Below are 22,802 nucleotides of genomic sequence, written 5' to 3' on the forward strand. Positions count from 1 at the left end.
TGATTTTGTCTTTAAGGTGAAAGTCCTCTTGTGTTTCTAGCCTCTCCCAGTTGTCGCCGTGGTTACAGCCTTAAAAGGAAAGGTTTTTTTGAGATGACCAAGTCCCTAGTGTCAGCTGTGATCAGCCCCATGTCTTAAAAAAAAAGAAAGAACAGGGGATTTTTGAGGCAGTGGAGGAGGGGTTTTGGGGAGGTATTTGTCCCACCCTGCCCCAGGTATGACCTCTGCCTTTAAATCGGCCCATCTCGACCATCTTGTGCAGCGTGATGGCTATCTCACGAGGCGTTATTTTGAGGGATGACGTCAAAATTTGTCTTCCCTAAATGTCAAGTTGGCCGCGGCGGTGGAGAGAGTGTTTGCTGTAAAAAAAAAAGGAAAAAAAACAACAACAACACACACACACACACAAGAAAAAAGGAGGGGGCACTGTTTTGCTGAGTGGTTGTGGAGGAGACATTAGGATTCAAACTTTTTGAGAGGAGCACACTCTGCTCTGAAACAAATCCCATCCGCTGTCCAGAGTCGAACTTTCTGGAGCACAAATCAGGAGGGGCAACTGGCCGAACTGCAGGGTGTCGATGCAAAGAGACGCACAGCTGACTCTGCCAGTGGCCAGGCTGGAATAAAATCTGAGAATGCAATCTCTGTTTGTCACCACGTGAATGAGGAGTGCATTGCTTTGTACTGGCAAGGGAATTGTGGATTAATTTGTGACTTTTCTTGCTTTGTTTCTCCCTCCTTCCTCCGAAAAATCCAGGGTGAGAGGAAACTGAAAACAGACAACAAGAGGTCAAGAAGGTGAGGAGAGATACATTTTATATCTTTGTATATCTACATTTTGTATCTGTTTATTAATCTATCTATCTATGCTCGTTTATACATGTATATCATCGCTGGGCTGACAAGACCTTTTTGGTAAGAATTTTGGTGAAAATGTCTTTCTTTTAATTAATGGCCAGATAATCGGTTCAGTGATATCCTGTCCAAATCCTAGCTGTCTTACCGCCAAAATGAAGCCACCATGGCATGTCAAATGAAAGGCTATTCCATTTGATAAAGTGCCTTGGTTGCCATGTTTTTTTGGATCTCTTGAACATTTGGCATTGTGTAGATATCAGGTCTTGTCGCTCCAGCGACAATATGTTGATATATCGCAGTTGAGGCAACAAAACCTTGCATTTAACAAATGTGAAGTGTTCAGGAGAGCAGAAAAAAAACATGGCAGCCAAAGCACTATATCAAAGAGGACAGCCTTTCCTTTGACATGCCATGGTGGCTTCAGTTTTGGGGAAAGAAAGTTCAGATTTGGTCAGGGCATCACTTTTAACTGACTATCTGACCATAAATCCAAAAGAGTCATTTTCACCAAAATTTGAGACACAAGGTCTTGTCATCCCAGCAACGATGTCTGTGAAAAAATAGAATTATTATGAATGATGTCTCCCAGTACTATGCGACAGGTGCAGTCGACGTCAGCATAAGATCGATTGTCTGCCGTTCGTCACGGGTTCTGCCCCTCGTGTGTGTTCTCATTCTTTCACCCCATTGATATGTGTGCTGTGTACATGCAGTGCATCGTCTGTCGTTGCGTCACAAGTACATTTATTATTATTATTTTTATTATTTTTTTTTTTTTTGCGAGCCTGGTAGTCATTTGGTAACATCATCTCCGATTGTGTGAATGCAACAATATTAGCAGAACACATCAGTAAAAGTTTGGGGAAGATCGGACAATCTGTTCAAAAGTTATGCATTTTTAAAGTATCTGCGCAGTCACTGCTGGATGAGGAGACTACTAAAGTGTATGATATCATATGCATACAACGATAAAAAGAAAATTAAAAGAATTTCACAACATTTCCTTTTTTTAATAAAGTGCATATTTTTTCGACTTGTTACTGACATATGTTAAGGGTAATATTATTCCCCCTACCTTCTGAAAGAGAGAAGTCAAGTGTTCTTGTGTTATGCGAAAAAAAAGTGAAAATATGTTGAATTTTCTTTATTCTTTCTTTATATCTTTGTACACATGTGACATCACAAGCTAAAGTAGTCTTCTCATCCAGTCTTGACTGAACAGAAAATTCAAAAATGTGTAACTTTTGAACGGATTGTCTAATTTTCCTCAAACTCTCGCTGATGTGTTCTACAAATGTTGCTGTATTCACTAAACCCACATGTCTATGAAGGTGAACTTGTCCTTTAACCCCTTTCTTACTCTTACCCTACAACCAATTTTTTGCAGTTAATTATAGTCCGGTTCGGTCTTTTTTTCATTCCCCAGATATTTTTTGTACTTTGCTTGTCAGCAGCTGGAAAGGAATGATGCATTTCTCTCGTTCGGAATGGCTTCTTCCATAGATAAAAGCGAATGTGGGAAGCCTGTTGATATTTTATGTCCCAGTTTACAATGCATAAGTATGCCATGCGCTTGTAGACAGATCAAGTTTACCCCAATGTTGAAGAAACTTTTCTCAGTGCTCGTGGCCCCTTAAACTTCACATAGATATGTGTATAGTATGTTTTTTGACCATCCGAAAAAGTGATACTGCCGGATAAGCGAGATACGCTCCAGCATGATGCTTTTAAGCAAGTTGTGTTTGAGGTATATGCACATGACGTCGTTAATTTACTATTCACAGATGATTTACAACAGAAGTGTACATGTACCTGATATTTTACATTTGTCAATAATGTTAATAATGTGGAAATGAAAAGGATATGATTTTAATTTTTGTTCATTACAGAAATGTCAGTATTTTGGTTGGTACAAATGTGCATTGTATATGACAGTGATCAACATTACACGTATGTCACATTTTCTCATTTTCGATATATCCAAGAATCATTGTTTTGTACTAAGTTTTGCACGAAAAATTACAAGACAGTTTTGTAACAGTCCATTTCAAGATGATAGGGAGATCTGCAGAAGTGAAGGCCGGATAACCGCGGTCGGACTGTACTCGACTTTTGAACAATCAAAGCAGTGAAATTGGGTTGCTAGGGTTTTGCCTACAGAGTAGAACAAGTCACATGTGTGTATTAGATATTTGTTGTTGGGTTTGTTTGTTTTTTTCTCCAAGACTAGGACATTGCAATAGTAACTTTGCCCAGATTGCAAGAAAATATGTGCGTGGTACTGCTTTAGAGCTGTACACGCATTGATATGGCACATTTTGGGTTAGAATAAAGCAGAAATGTCAGAAAAAAAGAAACGAAAAAATATCTGCCTCCCTAGTGCCAAAGCTGTACTATGCGCAGTTGCCCAAAATATATACTAGATTTTTTTTTTTTTTTTTTTTTTTTTTTTTTTTTTTTTAATGCAGCATAGATTTGGTATCAAGTTTTACCAAAATATTTCTTTCTTGTTTTATTTTTCTCATAGCATATATGATTTGCCCGCAAGGATGCAATATTCCATGTAAGCAGTTTTTATCTTATGTAGCCTGCCTAATCTGGAAAAAAAAAAAATTTAAGATGATGAGCAGAATGAGTCGTCATTATCATTGCTTGTTAACCATGACCATTATCTTTCTGTTTTGATCTTTTTTTTTGTTTGTCTTGTTATCATCCTGCTTTCATATTTCATTTGTTTTTCTTTTTCTTTTTTTTTACCTTAGTGTAAAGGAATCGGTATTCTGCATTGTTGTTTGTATAATTGTGTCTTTTTTTAGATTATTTGTATTTAAAGCAAGAATCTCTATAAGAGTAGAACATGACCCAGAAAAGTTCTAGCCCATAGATGTACAACATAGCTAGAAGTCGCTCTCATATAACTTGCATGTACTGTAAAAGTGGTTTCTTTCGCAGTGGTTTTATTTTCGCGCTTTTCGCACTTTTGAGGTTGAACCGCGAATTTAAAATCACGCGAAAATGTTTTGAACCTGTTGCTTGCTGCAACTCTATCATTACCGACCGCGAATTTAAACACACGCGAAAAAGTCAGCACCGATGGAAACCGCGAAAGTTTCTGTACGCGAAAGAAACCACTTATACAGTACCTGAAATTTCAAGCTTTCTCCCTTGGTATATATACATGTATACTTCCTCTTCTAGTTTTAAATCATAATACAATAATCTGTATATTCATTGCTAAACTTCAATCTTTTTTTTTCCTATCTGTATATATATATCCCCTCTTTCTCTCTTTTTTTTTGTCCCTCTAGGACCTATCTCCAAACATTTTCAATTGACATCCTTATCAAATCTGTTAAAAAAAACAAATAAACAAACAAACAAACATATATATATATATTTTCTTTTTATTATTAAAATTCATGAAATTCTTCCGTCGAGATGTTTTCATTGCAAGTGATTGACAAATTGCCCTACTTCAACATAAATAAGCACTGAATTATTGATCAGTGTTTTAGTAGTAGCCATGATAAAAAATCATGGGCATACATACTCCAGCAGGATTCGAACCTACGACCACCTGATCACCGGACAGGCGTCATCTCCACTAGACCACCAAGCCTTCGCCCGACAGCAAGTGTTGGTTCTAATCCTTATAGCATCCTGACGGAAGAATTTCATGAATTTGAATAATAAAAAAAAAGGCAGTACTCGCTGCATGCTATAAGGATTAGAACCAACACTTGCTGTCGGGCGAAAGCTCGGTGCTCGAATCCTGCTCAAGTATGAACGCCCATGATTTTTTAATATGGCTACTACTAAAACACTGATCAATTCAGTGCTTATTTACGTCGAAGTAGGGCAATTTGTCAATCAGTTGCAAAACAAACATATTGCTGTTTCGGCCAAGTTATTGGCAGTATGTATGTTGTGACTTTGGAATGAGAATAAAATGTATATGTTTGCAGTCAATGAAGATTAAGATCACATTATCAATGTGCCGAGAAAGGAAGCCATACCATACTTAAAGTGAATATTAAATAAAGCCCTATACCTGTAGTTGGTCTTTCCTTTTTCCATTTTTTTTTTTAGTTTGCTTGACCAAAAATAGCGTCAAACTAATTCCTGCAGAGCTGAGTTGTGGCCAGAGTTTAACAAACAAGTAGTAAATTGTCTGTATCGCCAATACCTCCAAGTGCGATGCGCAGAGCAGCGTTTTAAGATGCATTATGGGATAGCCCAGGTGACGAACTTGCCCCAGCTTTGGCTGCATGTGCATTCAGGCCACGTTACGTTTTTATCCAGGGGTATTCTTTTTTTTTTGTTGTTGAAGATTTCTTCGCTTTCCATCATGCGACCTGCACAGGGACTGTTCAGCAGTATTCCCATGTTTAAAAAATCTGAGCTACAATGTTCGTAGTCCTCCGTAACTTTGAGAGTCATTGTTTTTTTTACAAGTTTGAAGCTGCACATACTAAAAAAAGAGAAAAAAAAGATCAGGCTTGAAAATTAATGTTAAAGTCACAATAAACATATCAGCACAGTGATATTTGGTCTTCAATGTCAAGTTCACATTGATATACATGTGGAATTGAGTGAATGCAGCAATATCACTAGAACACATCAGTGAAAGTTTGAGGAAAATTTGGACGATACGTTCAAAAGTTATGAATTTTTGAAGTATCTGCTCAGTCACAGCTGGACGAGAAGACTACTACGGGTCCATGATGTCACATGTGTAGAACGATATTAGGAAGAGAATTCTACACAAAAAAAAAGAAATTTCTTTTCATTTTAAAGTACACCCTCCCTCAACTTGTAGCTGATATATGCTAATGGCAATACCATTCCCTCTGCCTTCTAATAGAGGCAAGTCAAGTGTTCTTTTATTGTGTGAGAAAAGTAGAAATATGGTGAATTTCTTTAGATTTTCTTTACATGTATATCAATCTACAAGTGTATGCATGTGACATCACAAGTTGTAGTAGTCTTCACATCCAGCAGTGAGTGGAGACCCTGAAACTTCAAAAATGCATAACTTTTGAACAGATTGTCTGATTTTCCTCAAACTTTCACTGATGTGTAATACTGATACTGCTGCATTGTAGCTCAATCCTTTTGTATATTAAGGGAAACTTGTCTTTTAAATTTTTTTTTGATAATGGCAGCATAACTTTTCGAAACTTTTGAATGCCAGATTGTTATTGATCATACAATTTAGTCAGCAATATTTCTACATTATTTTCCCACAATGCTGAACAGTGTCTTTATTAAGTTTAACTGGGGGGGTAGTTTACAGTGGTCTGACTAGATGTAGTTTGTCACGGAGGGAAGGGATACACAAACAAGTTTGCTGTAAACATTGTTTAGGTCCTTGAGAACGGCTGCCCGCTGCCAGCAAAAAATGTGCGCTATCGGGTTGCAGGTGAGACCCCCCTTCTTCAAAAGACGGCGGACACGGAAATGCTATCAATGAAAAGACCACAATTGGCTGTCAGCCATGTCAAATGCAAGCTTGTTATGACATGGGTGACTTGTATCCATGGGTTGGGGTTAAGATTTTGTGGAAATGTCTTATTTTGGCCGATAGTGCTTTCTTCCATTTTTTTTTCCTTTTAATAGCAAAACTTGATGGTAGTGTAAACTGAAAATCATAGTTGCATGAAAAATACTGCATCTATGACCCTAATATTTGTTTGTACATGTACATGTATGTGCATGTTTTTGACAGGAGGACCATGATGCATATGAATATACCAGAGGGATTTTATATATTTTGTTTACAATAGAACATAGCGTATGTTGTAGTAATTAAACAAGTATTATACATTGTAAGTGATCAAGTGCTACTTCCCTTGTGATGCACAAATTTGACGATTTCACGATGCGCCAAAGAAAAAAAAAATTGCTGTAAATTTTTCTGTTCTTGTCCAGTCTTTAATTCAGGAAGATATCACATGTACACATACGCGCCAATTCTGATCATACTGATCTATATCCACTCCCTTCACTTCAAGTTACTCGCTGTCTGAGGACGAAAGTCCTACATGTGCGGGGATTTCGGTAACCTGAAGTGTACATGTATATGCGAGCCAGTATTGCGAGTGATGCATAGAAAATTAGCACTGCCCTTTATCTGCCCATTCAGTCGTGAACACTAAATGCTAGGAAGTATGCGACAAAGAGTACTTCTTTTACCCGTGGATGTAGTATGTATGAATAGATCGAAAGCACAAGTCAGAGGGGATAGGAAATTAGAGAAAAGTCGAAGAGGATAGGAAATTTATTCCGGATATCTGACAATGTGTTGTGGTCAACAAATGATTGTTTGCATGACAACATACACTGCCTTTCAGTTTCAGACACCGATCAATTGTTTAAAAAAAGAAAAGAAATCCCTCTGCGTCAAAACTTTGATAAGTCGTTGACTCCTTCCTCTTGTACTCTGTCCAAGGTTGTGTGGTTTTTATTGTACCCAACACGCTTTCTCTTTTTCAAAATCTTTCGTGTCTCATTTAACAAAATCGTTGCAGAACTTGAACTGTTCTTCCCCTAATGAGTCTAATTGTGGAAGTTTGCCATTAAGTCTGTTTCAAAGTACACTGCTCCATTTAAGACCTTCCTGCCGCTAACCTAGAAACATATAGGCCTGTCTAACACTGACCAGGAATACTGAAATTTTGAATGATTATCGCGGTTCCAAGTCCAGAACTGCAACCTTCACTAGGTCCACCGTAAACACTTGATAAACTCAAGCCTTCAGAAATCAAATATTAGGAGAATAACCACAGTGGATCACATGCTGCATCTTCTGCTACAGCGTGGATAGAAATAAAAACAACAAACAAACAACAGATCATGTTGTTTCATTTTTTGTTGTTCGCTCAATGGTTTTGATATTGTATAAATAATAGAGAGATTCACAGCAAACTGTATCACATTGCATCGAGTAAAAATGTAGGTTATTTATGAAGTTATTTGTTCATCAATAATTTTTTTCGATGTGTATGTAATTCAGTAATACTCTGTAGCTGCTTTAAAAGCAAGTACACCATGTACATACATAGTTTGAATAACTCCCGACTTTCTTGTATTGAAAATGTGAGCGACATGTTCTCTGCATCTGTCTAGTTTCTCCGCTGCATGGAAGATCTGCGACGTCTGTCGGCTTGTCGTTTTGTTCTCTTGCGCTGTCAACCAGTAACGCCCTTCTATCCTGCGATAACATTTGCCCATGATACCAAATGAGACTGTCTTTTAATTGTTTTACATTTCATTCCTCTTACTTACCAACTTTCCAATGATGCTATGAAGACTGTCGAAAAGGTAACCACGGGATGGCATGGTTTATGTGTCCACATTTCCACACACACAAAAAAAGATTTATGTCCGTCATCAGTGGTTAATGTCCAGACGTTTTGTCAGTATTGTTAAGTGTTATTTTAGTTCTGTCGAGTCATGCCATGTGCCGTTGTGGTTTCCGTGCAAATCCCGACCCGCCCATTCCACCCTGAATCCCCTGTTCAACAGGGAACCCCCGGTCATCAGTCATCTTTTTTTCGAAAATGGCACCCTCATTTTGTTCGTTGGCATGTACGTATGTTGTTGCACGTGTACATTGTATGTTGTGATTAAGATATTTGTAACTAGACATTTACCTTTAAATACAAATGAGATTCGCATATTGGGTCATTATCTCTTTGTGTGCCACGTTAGCACACCAGACTAACTCAAGTAGACGGCTTTCCAACCTCGCGCATTTTGCTCAAACGCACAGCCGTGCACAAACCGAACGATAAATCACATTTCGTCACAATACTGTGAAAAACGGCACATGCAATCCCCTTCCGAACACATATTTCAATACTTAAATCATAGCAGAGCTGGCAATTTTCTCTACAACTTTGCTGTACGCTTCTGAAAAGAACAATAACTTGCCTTTATGAAAACAGGAAAGTTTTCCAAATGCGGTCACGTGTTGCGATTGCGGAATAATGCAGCACGTAGGGGGTTTACACCGTGGCACACAAATGAGTTTACAGCAATGTTTCTATGGATGTACAGTACATGTACTTGTTTGTGGTATGGGAAAATTGTGAATGCATGGTATTTATGGAAGTGGCTTTGTTCTCCAATCTCGTCCGACGATTATGAAATGTTGGAATGGACTGTTCGCCAATCCGGAGATGGTTGGCGAGTTTCTACTGGGCTGGGAATGCCAGTCGCCGGAGTCGGAGAGAATGATTCGATGGAGGTAATTGCGCTTCAACGATGGAGATGACGAGGGGGCACCGCCGTTTTGTTTCAGTTCAAAGCGCTTTCAAAAGAACTTGCACCAAAAGTAGCGAAAACGCACTAGCTGTCACCCAGTTTGGCTCTATTTTCACATTTTGCTGTCATATACCCTTCCACCAAATGTCTCAGGAACCACCCCCGCCCCATTTTTTTTTTTTCTGACAACACGGAATTTGTAATTCTGCCAAGAATAAGGCAATGCCTAGTCATGAATGAAGCTGTCAATTATGGCGCTGTTCCACACAAAAAAAAAAAATGAGAAAAAAAGAAATGTGCCCCTGTATAGTCTAGAATGGATGTGATTCCTCTTTCTCAAATTGCTTGAAGTTGCCTCAGAGTCGGCCAATTTTGTAACTGAAAGGGGATATTGGCTGTGTGTTTTCTGCAACTCATTTCGGAATATTTCCATCCCTTTTTGTCTGTTGTGGCAGACAAGTCCATATTTCAGAAAGAAGGCTATCGCAGCCCAAAAAATTTTTTAATAGAAACGAGAGAGGCGTAATCCCCATATATTCCTCCACGCAGACCAGGGTGAAAGCATGGTTCGCCTCTTTGCGACTTCAGATCGAAAGGCTAGAGGGTACATGACGGTCAGTTTATGGAATGGCACACATTTTACCACAGACGCTAAAAGTCCACCTTTGATTTTATCACTGCAAGACAAGGGAGAATCTGGTTTCTGCCCTGATGCAGTGAAATGCCAATTTCCCGCTCATAGCATGTCTCCTTTGTTGCTTTTGAATTCTAGGCATCTGAACTTTCGTTTGAACATAATCTCCTTTATTTCAAAATGTAAGAGTGAGAATGTCAAAATCTCGCAGATATTTTGCGCACAAATGTTTAATTTGTTCTAGAGCACTGCAGACACTGCATGATAAATGATGGAATAATCACAGTTCCTTATAGATTCTTCTCTTTTTTTTTCTCCCCCATCCGGAAGAAAAAGGAGTCACTTATTATTTCTTTTCTAGATTCATCATTGCGTTTGATCGCCACGAATAACTACCCACTCTTGGTATTATTCGGTACTGCACTTTAAAAGTCGATGACATATTGTATTTATAACCCCACCCCCCCCCCCCCTTCATTACGTTGACGAAACCTTACATGTGTATGTCAGAGGATGAGTTGCTTTAATTATAAGTCAAAGTGTCCATCTTGTCTCGTTCTTGTATCTGCATTTCATCATAGAATGCTAAATTTGTACCAATAACAGGAAGCCGAATCCATTCAAAGACAGCAGCGAATGTGGTCGGTGTCGATCACAAACAATGGAAAACAAAATTTATGGATTTTATTTATAGTCGATCTTTGTTCTGGAGGATGAAGAGGTGAATATTATGGGGATGATGACTTCTGATTTTCCAGGGAGCAGTTATCTGTGTGGCTTCCTGCAAGTCTGTATGAAGTACAAAGTTTCTTCTTCTTTTTTTGTTCAGTTAGGTAAATGCATGGGACTATTGTGCATGCATTGTGCCATTTTCCAGGCACACAATATGTCATAAGTTGGGACCTGTAGAATAATTTTGTCACTTGTTCGATTCGGGATCGAGAACAGCGGTAACAGAATAAGAAATAAATTTCCAGTCGTCGTATTCAGAGTCAAAGTTTGGGCATATCGCCCCACAGTGGAGGTAGCTAGAAGCGTCGTGGTTGCATTGTTGGAGGCAACATTTCACCATTTCATGAGTTTCAGGCATACGATGTACACCTGTATATTGGTCGACTCGCAATTTTTAATTTTTTTTTCTAAAATGAGTGGCACATTGCGGAGCAGCTTGGAGGCTTGAGTTGTAGCCATTGTGACAGACAGTCTGCCAGTCCTCGAGTTGTCTCTCCCAGAAGTTTTGTCGTTATGCGGTCCGTGCGAGTCTCACGCCGCGTTGCTCCACGGTCAGTCGTGCAATCATCTCCGGTCCTTGGTCATATTCATCGTTTTGTGTGTGTGTGTTGTTTTTCATATCAGCTTCTTTTTTCCATGGCCGTTTTGTCGGATTGTACAAAACACTTTCACTAAATCTGGTTATTTTTTTTATTCTTGTGTTTCAATGATATCACCCGGTCAGACTCTTCCCCTTAATATACACTGAAATGGTAAAGTTGTCACATAGCATGTACATGTAATTCATCATATTGCAATTACATTGTACTTGATAAGGGGTCGACTCTGTCATAATTTTGCAAGAATAGGGCTGATCTTATGAAATATGAAATCCGAATCGATATATACAGATATATATATTGTAGCAAACTGTAGCATGCAATGTTACAACATGTCCAGCATACACCTATATGTGTATGGCATTGGATTACGATTGATTTTTTAAGACGTGTTTGCGTAGCGACTGCAGTCAGTCCCAGGGAATAAATTGTGACTTCTTTAGGCCACAGTTAGTCATTGTTACTTCGTTCTACCTATTTTGCATTGTGTATTGTTTTCTACCTATTTAGAATGATATTTTGACAATGTATGATATTTTTGTTGTTTTGTTGTTGTTGTTGTTTTTTTTTTTTTTTGTTGTATATTTGTGTTATACTTTGACTTTGTGATATCAGTGAAAAATTATTTCAGTACCGGTAGTGCTTGTTGTACGTAAACCGCTAATGTTATCGCACCACCAGAACTGTAATGTTATGTTCGAAATGACTATTGAGTTTGGTGAGATTATATTCATTTTGGTCTTGCGTTTTTGTCCTTGTCTTTCTTTATCCGTATATCATTTGATCTTAATTTTTCTTCACTCCGTTATTATTTTGGTATGTCTTTTGTTCTCTCGTTCGATTCAATTACTCCTCTTTTCTTTCAATCCTCTACCCCCCGCCCCACCCCACCAAATATTTTTTTTAAATGTTCGAAACAAAACGATAACCGTAAACTTCACCTGTCGACACGTGGGCGCTGTGACCTCCCCTTGCCTGTGAATGTGGAAACGAATGATTCTTGTGTTAATGTGCGCCATCTTCGTCCCGTGACTCGACACCGTGTGTGTGGCCGTGTGCGCAGCATCGAGCCAGGCTCACACACCGAGTAAGTCACGTTTTCGTGGGGTTTTTTTTTTCTGTCATTTTGTTTTATTTTTCTTGTTTAAAAAGCCCCCCTTATTCTTTCTCATTTATGTTGTTGTCCATTTATTTTGTTTGTCTGTTTGTTTGTCAGTTTGTTGGTTTGTGTTTGTTTGTATTGTAAGGGACCCCTAGATTTTTTTCATTTAATGTATAAGCTGCTATTTTTGCGAGGATTTAATTTTTGCAAAAATTGCAAATGGCTGTTGGACCGTGAATTTAACAACATGCAAGAATGTTGCCATGCACTAGGCTAATAGTGCACTTCGAATAGCCTCGGTGTCAATACACGAAAACAACATCTGGCGAAAATGTCCGTGACCTGCTTATCCGCGAAAAATATCTGCACGCAAAAATAAGAGCTTATACAGTATGCTATGGCGAAGTTTACATGAGGCCTGAGTAGATGCATATACTGTGTTTCGTGTAAATATTTGTGTGAATGAAATGTAGCAGTGGTAATGGGCTATGATAGAATGTACATAAAGAACAATTTATGCTGTCAATCCAATTGCAAATTTATCACAAAGCCTTCTTACAGGGGCTCTTTCTTTCACTCTCCCCCTCCCCCCTTAAAAAATATGTTCAGGTTTATATTAAGAGTTCAAGCTGGGATGTTTTCATTTTAGATTCTGTGAATTAGGGAAGAACTATTTGATTATGCCAAGGAATAGACAGGAAAAAAAAATAATGCAAATATGTAAATGTTAGAGAGAAATGTGTGATAAGGAAGTTTCAGAGATGCCAACTATTACGGATTTCCCGTAATTGTTACGGGAAATGATCACGATTACGGGAGTACAGAATGTCGCCTCAAAATTACGGTTTTTGGAAATTCCGATAATGCCCTATCGCCTATGCAGCAATTGCAATATACAATGTGTTGTACTAGCAGACTACACACTGTACATGTTTCATTCTCCAGCCGGCCCGCGTTGCCTGGTTGCCCGCATTTGTGTGTGTCGGTGTCTGTGTACTCGACGTGTGTGTTCGTAGCTTCCATTATAGAAAAGTGTGCGCACACGCAATTCGCTGCTTGCGTACTTTGTACACCGAACGGAAATTCGCGCGCGTGAATCCCTGTCGCCTACGGACCCTGGATGTTTCCATCGATCGCCATGGGATCCCCATGTGTGGCCGGCCGGCTGGGGACCGGAGCGTGAGTACATGTAATAGCTTAGCTACACACTGTAGCCAGCTGCCACTATAGACAGTACCCTATTTTGTTTTGAGTCGGGGTAGAAGCGCTCCGTTGTGCAATGTCTGCTTCTTTTTCTCTACTTCTTCCATTTTTCCCTTTCCTCTCAAGTACGAAATGATTTTTAGAGTGTTGTGTGTGTTTTTTGTAACGTTATTGCATCATTTTTCTGCAAGGAAGAGGTGAGTTTCTGTTCGTGTACTGATGACGTGCACTGCAGTATGTGCAGGTGAAAAGCGTTCGAACTTTCTTTCCCGAGTATCGTGGAAACTCGATGTATTTCTAGGCCTATAAAAGGAGATCTCATGTAACAGAATACTTATAACAAACTATTTTCAGGTCAAAGTGAATTAATTTCCCTTGTTTTGTATCGTTTATTGACGATCTCAAGGATCTCGTCGTAATTTCCAATGTGTAGATCTATTTGATTTTCGCGTAGCTTTCGGTGCTGCAAACTTTTGCTAGGGCCTAATCTTACTACAAAAACGTATCGTTCTATTTCTGTGGTTTCTCACACCTCGTTTGGTACGATTTCTTCCATTTTATGTCACTTTATCCGTTCTCTTTATGCTTTGAAATATTTAAACGTAATTCTTTCAAGTGTCTCGCAATGTTATTTTCGTAACGGCGATTTCTCCGCTTTCGTGCAATACTTTTTCGAATCGAAGCGACGTGTGTTGTCTTTTCTAAATATTTGTGTTGTTGGGAGGTGTTGATACTTTGTATTTGTTATACTTATTTATTTTCCTCGGTGTTTATCTCGAGGGACTATGCGTGTTTCTTAATGTTAATAGGAAAAGGCTAAAATGATATGAGTGATGTCTGATGGTGATGATGAAAACCGTATGCTGGTACAAAAAGACGTCTTACTGTGAATGCTGAGCGTACGTGCCGTTCGTTTTATTTCACTTTCCCTCTTATTCTTCTTTCCCCCTTACTCTTCTTTCCCCTCCAAAGAATGATAAAAAAAGAAATTACATACACCTCACAACAAAAAGATCCACGCTCTACCAACCTTCGTAAAGTTAAATCTAAATGTTCAATATCAGCAAAGAATAAGGGGAAAGCACGAATGACAATATATTAGAGCGAAGAGATTGTGAAATACTGAATACATGCAGTCTCTTCGGCTCGAAGAAACTGGACACCCACCCGGCCTCTCCCCTTGTGGAAATTTCCACAAAAACAGGTGCCACACCCAGGTGCGTGCCAGACGAAAGAATGCGCGCACTGGAATAAACAGCGTGTTAGTATCCTGGAAATATCGATCGAAGAACCAGCTCATTAGTTGAATTAAAGGAATCATTGCAAAGATATCGTGATTCTATATCCTTTCTTTTGGCGCATAGTAGGAAACATCAAACAGTCGAATATATTGTACTTAATCGAATATCTTATGTTCCCTGAACAATAAAAAAGGATCGATTAATCAGTCAATTAAAAATGCAATCACGGAAATACTTAGGTCTCGTATGCCCAGACAAATTCAAGATTAGGTCCAATGAGATGCAGTCATCACCTGGTTAGACAGCAAAATCATGACAATTAATTTCAGTTCACGCTCATCATAGCTGCTTATTACTTTTCAAAGTTTTGGCTATCAACATTCGTTCGTAGGTGTTTTTTTGTTTGTTTGTTTGTTTTGTATGTTTTTCCTCGTGAAAGACGTAATGACTTTTTCGTATCGAATTTAAACTCCATGTTTACCGTAAACAAGCCATTCAGCTCAGCTATGGCGCATTCGATCCATCGAACTTGCAGTAACCTCTTAGGCAGGAGCACATGGGTCTTTCCTTTAAACTTGAAAGTGAAACCACGTGTTTGCACATTGGCGCAACCACACACAGCGCGGCATTTTTGCAATCATCTACAGCAGAGTTTCCGATTCCAGTCAGGGTAAAAGAAATTGGAATACTTCGGAAAATACTGATGTTTAAAATCCAGTAAAATGAAAAAGCCTGAAAACAACGCATGATTATGTTTTATAGTAAACAATAGTTGGAAACACCGAAGAGAGTTTTGCATTCGCTCACACAAAAGCTTTCTTGAGAAGATGAAAGGTTCCCCCTCCCCTGCTAGATAGTGGAAGCTTCCATAACCAGCCCAGCAAGTTTCTGGAGGTACATACATGCACTTGTACACATGCATTGCGCGAGAAAGCAATCAATCAACGCTGAACATTGCGTAGTTTGTATTCTTTATCGTGCTGGTATCCAGCTCGATACTTCGGCATGTGTCGTAATGTTTTGTTTAGAGCCTGTAGGCCTCAAAAGTCGACGAGTTTTATTCATAATAGCAAAAAGAGGGAGATGGAGAAATTACGGATACTGGTGGAAAAATACGGATTTTGGAGCTGCTGAGTCCGGATTTGTGCTTCCAAAGGTTGGCATCTCTGAAGTTTATGTTTAATTTAATCATTGCTTTTTTTTTCCCTCTAGTAGGAAAAAGTTTTTTTTTTGTTTATTATTGACATGAAAAATATTACATGTGTAGATGGGGACAGACATGGCAGTACATGAAGGGCATAAAATGCCTTTATACGATTCCACTCACTTTTGCCTTTCCATATGAAAACTGGGCAATGCAAACTTTTAACCTACGGATACTGCTAATCTTACTTTCATCAAACACTGCCGTGCATCAAAGGCGAGCGTCAAAATCGGACGTTGCTAGGAGAGCCTATTTCTGTTGGAGATTCTGCCATGTTGCCATCCAAAATGGGATAACCCCGTTCAATACTCGCCGGTGAAAGCTGGTAAAACTTACAAATGATATTTGAAGTATGAAATTAAGGCAGTTTCTGACATACAGTGTAAACAACACCGCAAAAGCAGCAAAAACAAACGTCGAGAAGAGGAAGGCATTAAACCGAATCGGTACGTCCGGTTGCAACGGCAGATACTCGCTGGTAGCCAGCAGTGTGACGTCATCACAGTACACTCTCCAATAGTCGTTGAATTGCCACAATAGCCCTGCCCTCTTATTTACGTTAGAGGATGTCGAATGACCATCAAACGGTGAAAGAAAATTCCCGGGAATTTATAAACACACAGGCATGCCAAAATCTGTGCATTACTTTTTTTCTCGTAAAAAAAAAAAATAAAACTATAATCTCTTTCGTGCAGTTTTTTTCAGCAGTGTTCTCAAATGAATTAAAAGCATAGAAAAAGTTGCTCGTTAACAACAGTTTTCAAACCTCGCATGGTAGAGTTAGAATTTTTGTAGAAGGAAATCACACAACAGTTTTAATAGGATAATATTCTTATCAAATGGATATTTTGAACTACTGTTCTTTGTAAACTAAAATCTCTTACACTACTTGATCTTAGTTATGATAGTTGCCAGTGAAAAATAGTGAACAGTCTGGGGTTGAGGGAGGGGGATTTGACTTATGATTATACACATGCTCTTCAAAATAATTCTCATTAATATTATATTCCTATAATCTTGCTAATAGATGTAGAGAATGCTGATGATATCAAGATATCCAATATGATTATGATATGATATGAGTACGATTATGATAATCACAAATATATTTCTTGTGATGCTTTTCTTTCATCAGTCATCATGTGAGCATGTTGAAAATCCTGTACATCCAATTTCATTTGTTATTTAATTTCTGGAATTTTGTCGAATTCTGATTGTAATCTTTCCAATGTTATATGATTTGCTCTACTAAATTCCCCCCCCCCCAAAAAAAAATGAAAACCTATGACCGTAAGGGTCACAGTGCAGATGCTAGGTGTACACAACTACGAGATGATCAAACTTCCAAGTTTACTTGCTGTCAAGCGTGTGCCAGAAACAAGGAATTTAAGCACAATGGATCAATTCAAAACTGCCAAACAGTGTAGTATTACGCTTCATATGAGCTTTAAGAGTATCCACTTCTGAAACGTTCCCAGAAATTCTTTTGACATTAGCTGGTAGGAGTTTTGATATCAAATGTTCAATTTCTTAAAAATGCCAAGTTTCATTGCTTTCTCAGCTATAGATATAAATACTTGTGAACACAGTGTATATGTATGTACAATTCATCTTTTTGCATAAGGCTGTAGACTATCATGGTCATTAAGGCTGTTCCGGGCAGTCTACTACCTCCCTCTTTTCCCACCCCCCCCCCCCCTCAAAAAAAAAGAGCTAAGTACAATGTACATACATGTAATGTTTGCCCGATAGTACACTTACTGTATGTGCACTATTGCATTTATATGGATATGTTTGTGTGTTTGAAATATATCTTAATGTAGCAAATTTGTATATTTTATATGGTGCCTTTGAGTTTGTTTTGGGGGTTTTTGTTTCATTTTTGGTTGGTGGTTTTTCTGTGATTTTTGTTTTAATCTTGGTTCACCCATTTTTCACCATCTCCCTGTCTCCAATGTGGCCTCTGTTTGGTGTTCCTTCCAATAGAAACAGGTAAAGTTCAAACATTTCATTGTCTTCCAAGCTGCATTTGGTTTCTTCAGTGAGACAGCTCGGCCGCTATATACTCCTCCTTTGTCTCTGTTCTACCCTGTACTTCCCCCTCGCTTTGCTGTGTGTCCCCGGCAACGTGTACTAACAGATTTTTTCGACACCTATGATGCTACACTGTACACTTAGCCTCTATAGCCAGGCGCCTGTCCCAATCCTTTATGTGACGCAGCCGAGACTTCTTTCGTAACTTTTCTAAAAGCGGTGGCACATTAATACCTGTGTACCTTTTAGCAGCTTTCGAGAAGTGGTTGAGGCTGAACTCCCCTAATCTGCATGCTACTTCGTAGTAAAAAAAAAAAAAGAAGAAAAATTTCATTATTAACAGGACTTCACTCTTATGAGAGAAACTGTTTGCAATCATATTTCTGAAATGCATTTCCAGACGAATTCAGAGTCACTGAGTGTTTGCGCACACATCCGCTTGGAGATTACAAGCGCATTCCCAGGATTGAGCGTGACGTGACCTCTGACCTGCCATTGGCCAAACGTGACTCGAGATACACGTTTACGAGGAGTGCGAGTCACGTTTGTGTGCAGACTTGCAACAACAAAAAGTGACAGCATTGGCGTTAAAAGTGCATAGAAATATGTTTGCAGAGGGATTCTTCATAACTGTGCTAGTCCTGGTGGTAGAGGTATATTTATACTGTTTGTGTATTATATACAATACTGACAAACTTTACTTGTAATCATTAACTTTATTTAAGCAGAATGCTGAGGTTGTGCCGTGTGCAAAAGTTACATCTTAGACTGTATAGAGAACTTGGTGGATTTCCCTGTAAAAGTTACCCATAAAAAACGGGGGGACAAAAATGTCTGAAGATGACTTCAGGTACCAAAAGAATTTTTTTTTTTTTCAATTTCAGCTCACAACTATCAAACGTTTTGGTTTGTGAAAGGGATTCTCCTGTTTACTTTACTTTCTCTGACTATGGAAAAATACCTCTCAGTGTTCAGTATTTTCCATCACCCCACAATGATTGGTTGGAGGGTGTTCTTACCTTATATTCTTTTGTTTTCGTCCTCTTTCTTAATTGGGGGGGGGGGATGAAGGGGATGAGGGAGGGAGCCAAATGTAGATTTTGATATTTAAAGTTGGTATCACATTTTTTTTTAACTCCCTGATGGATATCATACTGTAAAACCAGAGATGTTAGCGAGAGCCGAGATTTGCAAAATTACAATGCTCTGGAAAGTTCTTGTCTACACCATATGCATTGAATTTGAATGCCAGTGGCAATTCGCGAAGATTTCATGTTGTGAAAACGACTGTTGGCTCCAATTCGCAAAAATTTCACGCCGCAAAAATTCCTTGCTGTAGAGTATTCATTTAAGTGGAATTTGGAACCCTTCTATAATCAGGAGGATGAAGCTTGAATGAACGTCATGAAATTTGGGAGAATTTTCAAGGGTTTGTCATCAAGTCCTGATTTTTTCTTTTAGATATTTTACTCTCCTAAATATGCTTTTTACGGTAGACTAGCAGTAGAGGCTGTTTTAGCAGCTTTTTGAGGGGGCGGTCTGCAATGCCTGAGTCTCGTCTATCTCAGTATGCATGATTTCTTCGCTGGCGGTATAAACAAAATATGTAATCAGGGATGAATCGTGTCTGCGGTACCGCACTTGAAAAACTCCCCAATGGAACCCCCGAAGGGCCGTGCAGTGGTGGACTTGCCAGATGTTGTTGCTCGCGAGGTCCCCTCTTCCCCCTCCCGACGAGATCTAATGTACTCAATACTCCTGCCAGTCCACTCTCTGTAGAGGAATGCTGGCTTGTTTGCTTTTTTTGCTGATGCATGCCCAGGAAATCTAGCAAAATGTTGGCAAGACTGAGGTCACAACGGTCACGGTACCACAGCTGGTTGCTAAAAAAAAAAATGATATGAAGCTTACTTCGTATCACTTTAACCCGGTGAAGACGGGTCCTGAGAATACTCAAGCAGGACAATACTATGGGAAATGCGTGTTATAGCAAAATCAGTCCATCCTCAACAGGTTTTATTCGGGACAGTGTATTTCTAATCTATCACTCTTTCCTTTTGCATCCAAGTACCAATATCACTGCTTGGTACTAGTTTATAGAGCAGATCAAAAAGACTGTTTGATGGAGCTAGGCAGGGTACATTCCTGCCTCACTTTTCCCAGATGTAAGCTTTGAGTGATACGCTGATGACAAAGAAAGTGAACTGCAATTACACCTCCAACGTTGGGGCCAATGTTGGACAGGGGAATACGGCTCTCCTCTTAGGTTTGCATTGACTGACTGCACACAGAAACGATTATATGGCCATTTCTCGGTACGCTGTGTTGCTGGTAAGGAGGCGCGTATGGGAGAGGAATGGGGCCAGTGAAGAAGTGTTGTTCAGAGAGCTGCTTTTATAGCGGTCAGACTCACAGGCACACTGTCGGTCATTATAATAGCCGCTGGTCACTTAACCGGATTATTACGATTTGCGCTATCAATGCTAACCTGTGTGGTATACATATTATACATGTATTAGTAGTAGTGCTTTATTCGTCCTCACATACATGTACACCACTTTCTATTCAGTCCACTCTTTGCGTTTTGAAACTTATTATCCTCCTTCTTACATGTCCCGTCACCTGTAAGTTTCCATGCATCGATCTGTCAGGATCTTTTTCTTTTTCTTTTTTTCTGTGGCGTATGAATATAGATTTTGCAATTTATGACAGTCGCATAATATTTACCACACTGAACAGCGGTCAAGCCACTAAATCAAGCACAAACATACACTGTATATAGACACACTGTACATGTATAAACATAATATGTTATGTATTAAGTACTCATATTTTGGGGGGTCTCTGCACTCACTATAGTAATTAGTGCTTTATGCCTGCGAGCACCTGTATTACAATAGCAAGGTTTCTACATTACCCTCCTCTTACACACAATACACCACGCTTCTATTTACTTCTAACATTGCACAGAAATCATAGACACTCTTCACCCAGTAATCATAATCTACTTTATAATTTAATTTGATTTAATTGTTACTGCCATATCGCCCTCATTGATACAATTAAGATCAGGATTACGCTGCCATTCCTTGGTTAGGCTAAAGAATGGGTCATTTATTTTATGAAGGTCAAAGGTCAGAAGGTGGGAGTTTTGTTGTGGGATATCAGTCAAAGTAGTCATTCCTAAAGCAGACCAGTATCGTGCCATTTTGTACAGTTTCTTACAATAACCTCTTACAATAACCTCTGACCTCTGTTTCTTACTCTCAACCTCTGACCTCTGAACCCTGACCCCTTAAGACCATTGTTGAAGGCCAGTTGGCCACATGGAATAGATGATCTTGTGAATGCTGTCATTATTATTATTATTATTATTATTATTATTATTATTATTATTATTATTATTATTATTATTATTATTATCATCATTATTATTATTATTATTGTTATTATTATTATTATTATTATTATTATTATTATCATCATCATTTAGGTTTTATTTATTTTGAGGGGTTTTCTGTTTTTGTTTTTGTTTTTTACTCTGGCTTCTTTATGCATTTCTTTCACTCTCTTTTTTTTTTAATTCTTTTTTTCGCAACTTATACACTAATTAGTGCTCCTATCTCCGATAGCAACTAACGGTACAAAAGTGCAACTAACTCTTTAATCACAACAATTATCCTCAGTGGCTGTGCATATACCATATTCTTTAGTTTGCCCTGCTTCATGGAAGCTATCAATACTCTATCAAATATTTATGTGTATGCCATATATTTCAGGAATATATTTTTCTTGCTAACTAAGACTCATAAGGCAACTTTATGAGTATATAGATTTGCAGTCGAGAATCATGGAATGAGAAGCGAGTGTTAACGTTTTATGTATAAGAACTTCCCATTTTGGAGAGAATGTTGATTGCTTTTGTTTTACAAGAGGCAATATTTTTGTGAATTGTTTGGTCTTACGAGAATAAAAGTTGACTTGACTGATTTGTGTCAGTATAACCACCATGAAATATATGGCATATACAATAGTTGGTTTGTATTGTATGTGTGCATAGTTATAGCTACTATCTCAGCTGTAGGATTGCCACACTAGTTTGAATGAGTGGGACTAGTGGCTGAGGTGTGATGCAGCTGCAAGTGTTTCTTACTCTTTTTCGATATGATTTCCGATTACGCTGCTCTTCTAACCTTTTGTTGCTGCTTTATTAGATTCACTGCTGTAATTTGCTGCTTTCTGAAAACAAACAAATAAGCTGAAAGACTTAGCACTGGGTGTGTTTGACATAATTATTACAGCATCAGTGGATTTTCATAGAAAGTTGACCCTTGGAATCATATTTTTACATCTTTTCATGATCAGACTATAATCGCATCAGAGATCTGACAAGCACTTGCTGGTCTGTTTCGTTGCTGTTCATTAGCTGTATTTGTCCTTGTGGCAAAGTTTTAACATTCTGACAAACTGTTACAATTGCAAATTCTGAACAGCGAATACTCAACAACCAAATCTTTTCATTTGGGTCTCTGCTTGTTGGATTGGTTTACCTGGCCAAAGCTGCTGGAAGATAGATGTATTTTTCAGAAAAGGATTATTTCTGATGCAAGTTTTGATTAGAGGAGGGAGAAAAGAAGCGAGTTTGAGGGGGGAACATAATTTATGACGGTTGAAATGAAAGTTCTTGGGAGAAACTGTGGTAAGATTCCCTCGTTGTAATACAGCCTTCCTCTTAGAAATTCCAAAAAGCAAAGTAACAAATTACAAATTTGACAGAGCCTCTCTCAAGATTGATAATGGAAACAGTCAAACTTTCTAGGCAAAGAAGACACCCCCGTGGCATGAATGGATCAATCCAGGCATTCTCCCTCAGTATATGCACAGTGATTGGCTGGGTCATATACAAAGAGAACAAACATGAATTATT

At 38.6% G+C, this 22,802-nt stretch overlaps 1 protein-coding gene across 1 annotated transcript in view; it reads left to right on the plus strand.

Annotated features, from left to right (window-relative positions):
• The window catches only part of LOC139737765 (rho guanine nucleotide exchange factor 11-like), a 48,846-nt gene that overhangs the window by 23,223 nt on the left and 2,821 nt on the right, over positions 1-22,802 (plus strand). The window contains exons 12-13 of the mRNA XM_071648438.1: positions 758-798; positions 3,386-3,421. Coding sequence (XP_071504539.1) covers positions 758-798; positions 3,386-3,421 — 77 coding nt within the window. The remainder of the gene's footprint in view (positions 1-757; positions 799-3,385; positions 3,422-22,802) is intronic.

This window comes from Diadema antillarum, unplaced genomic scaffold (genome assembly GCF_040938485.1).
Source record: "Diadema antillarum isolate AM-2024a unplaced genomic scaffold, OU_Dant_1.0 seq00000704_RagTag, whole genome shotgun sequence".
Lineage (NCBI taxonomy): Eukaryota > Metazoa > Echinodermata > Echinoidea > Diadematoida > Diadematidae > Diadema > Diadema antillarum.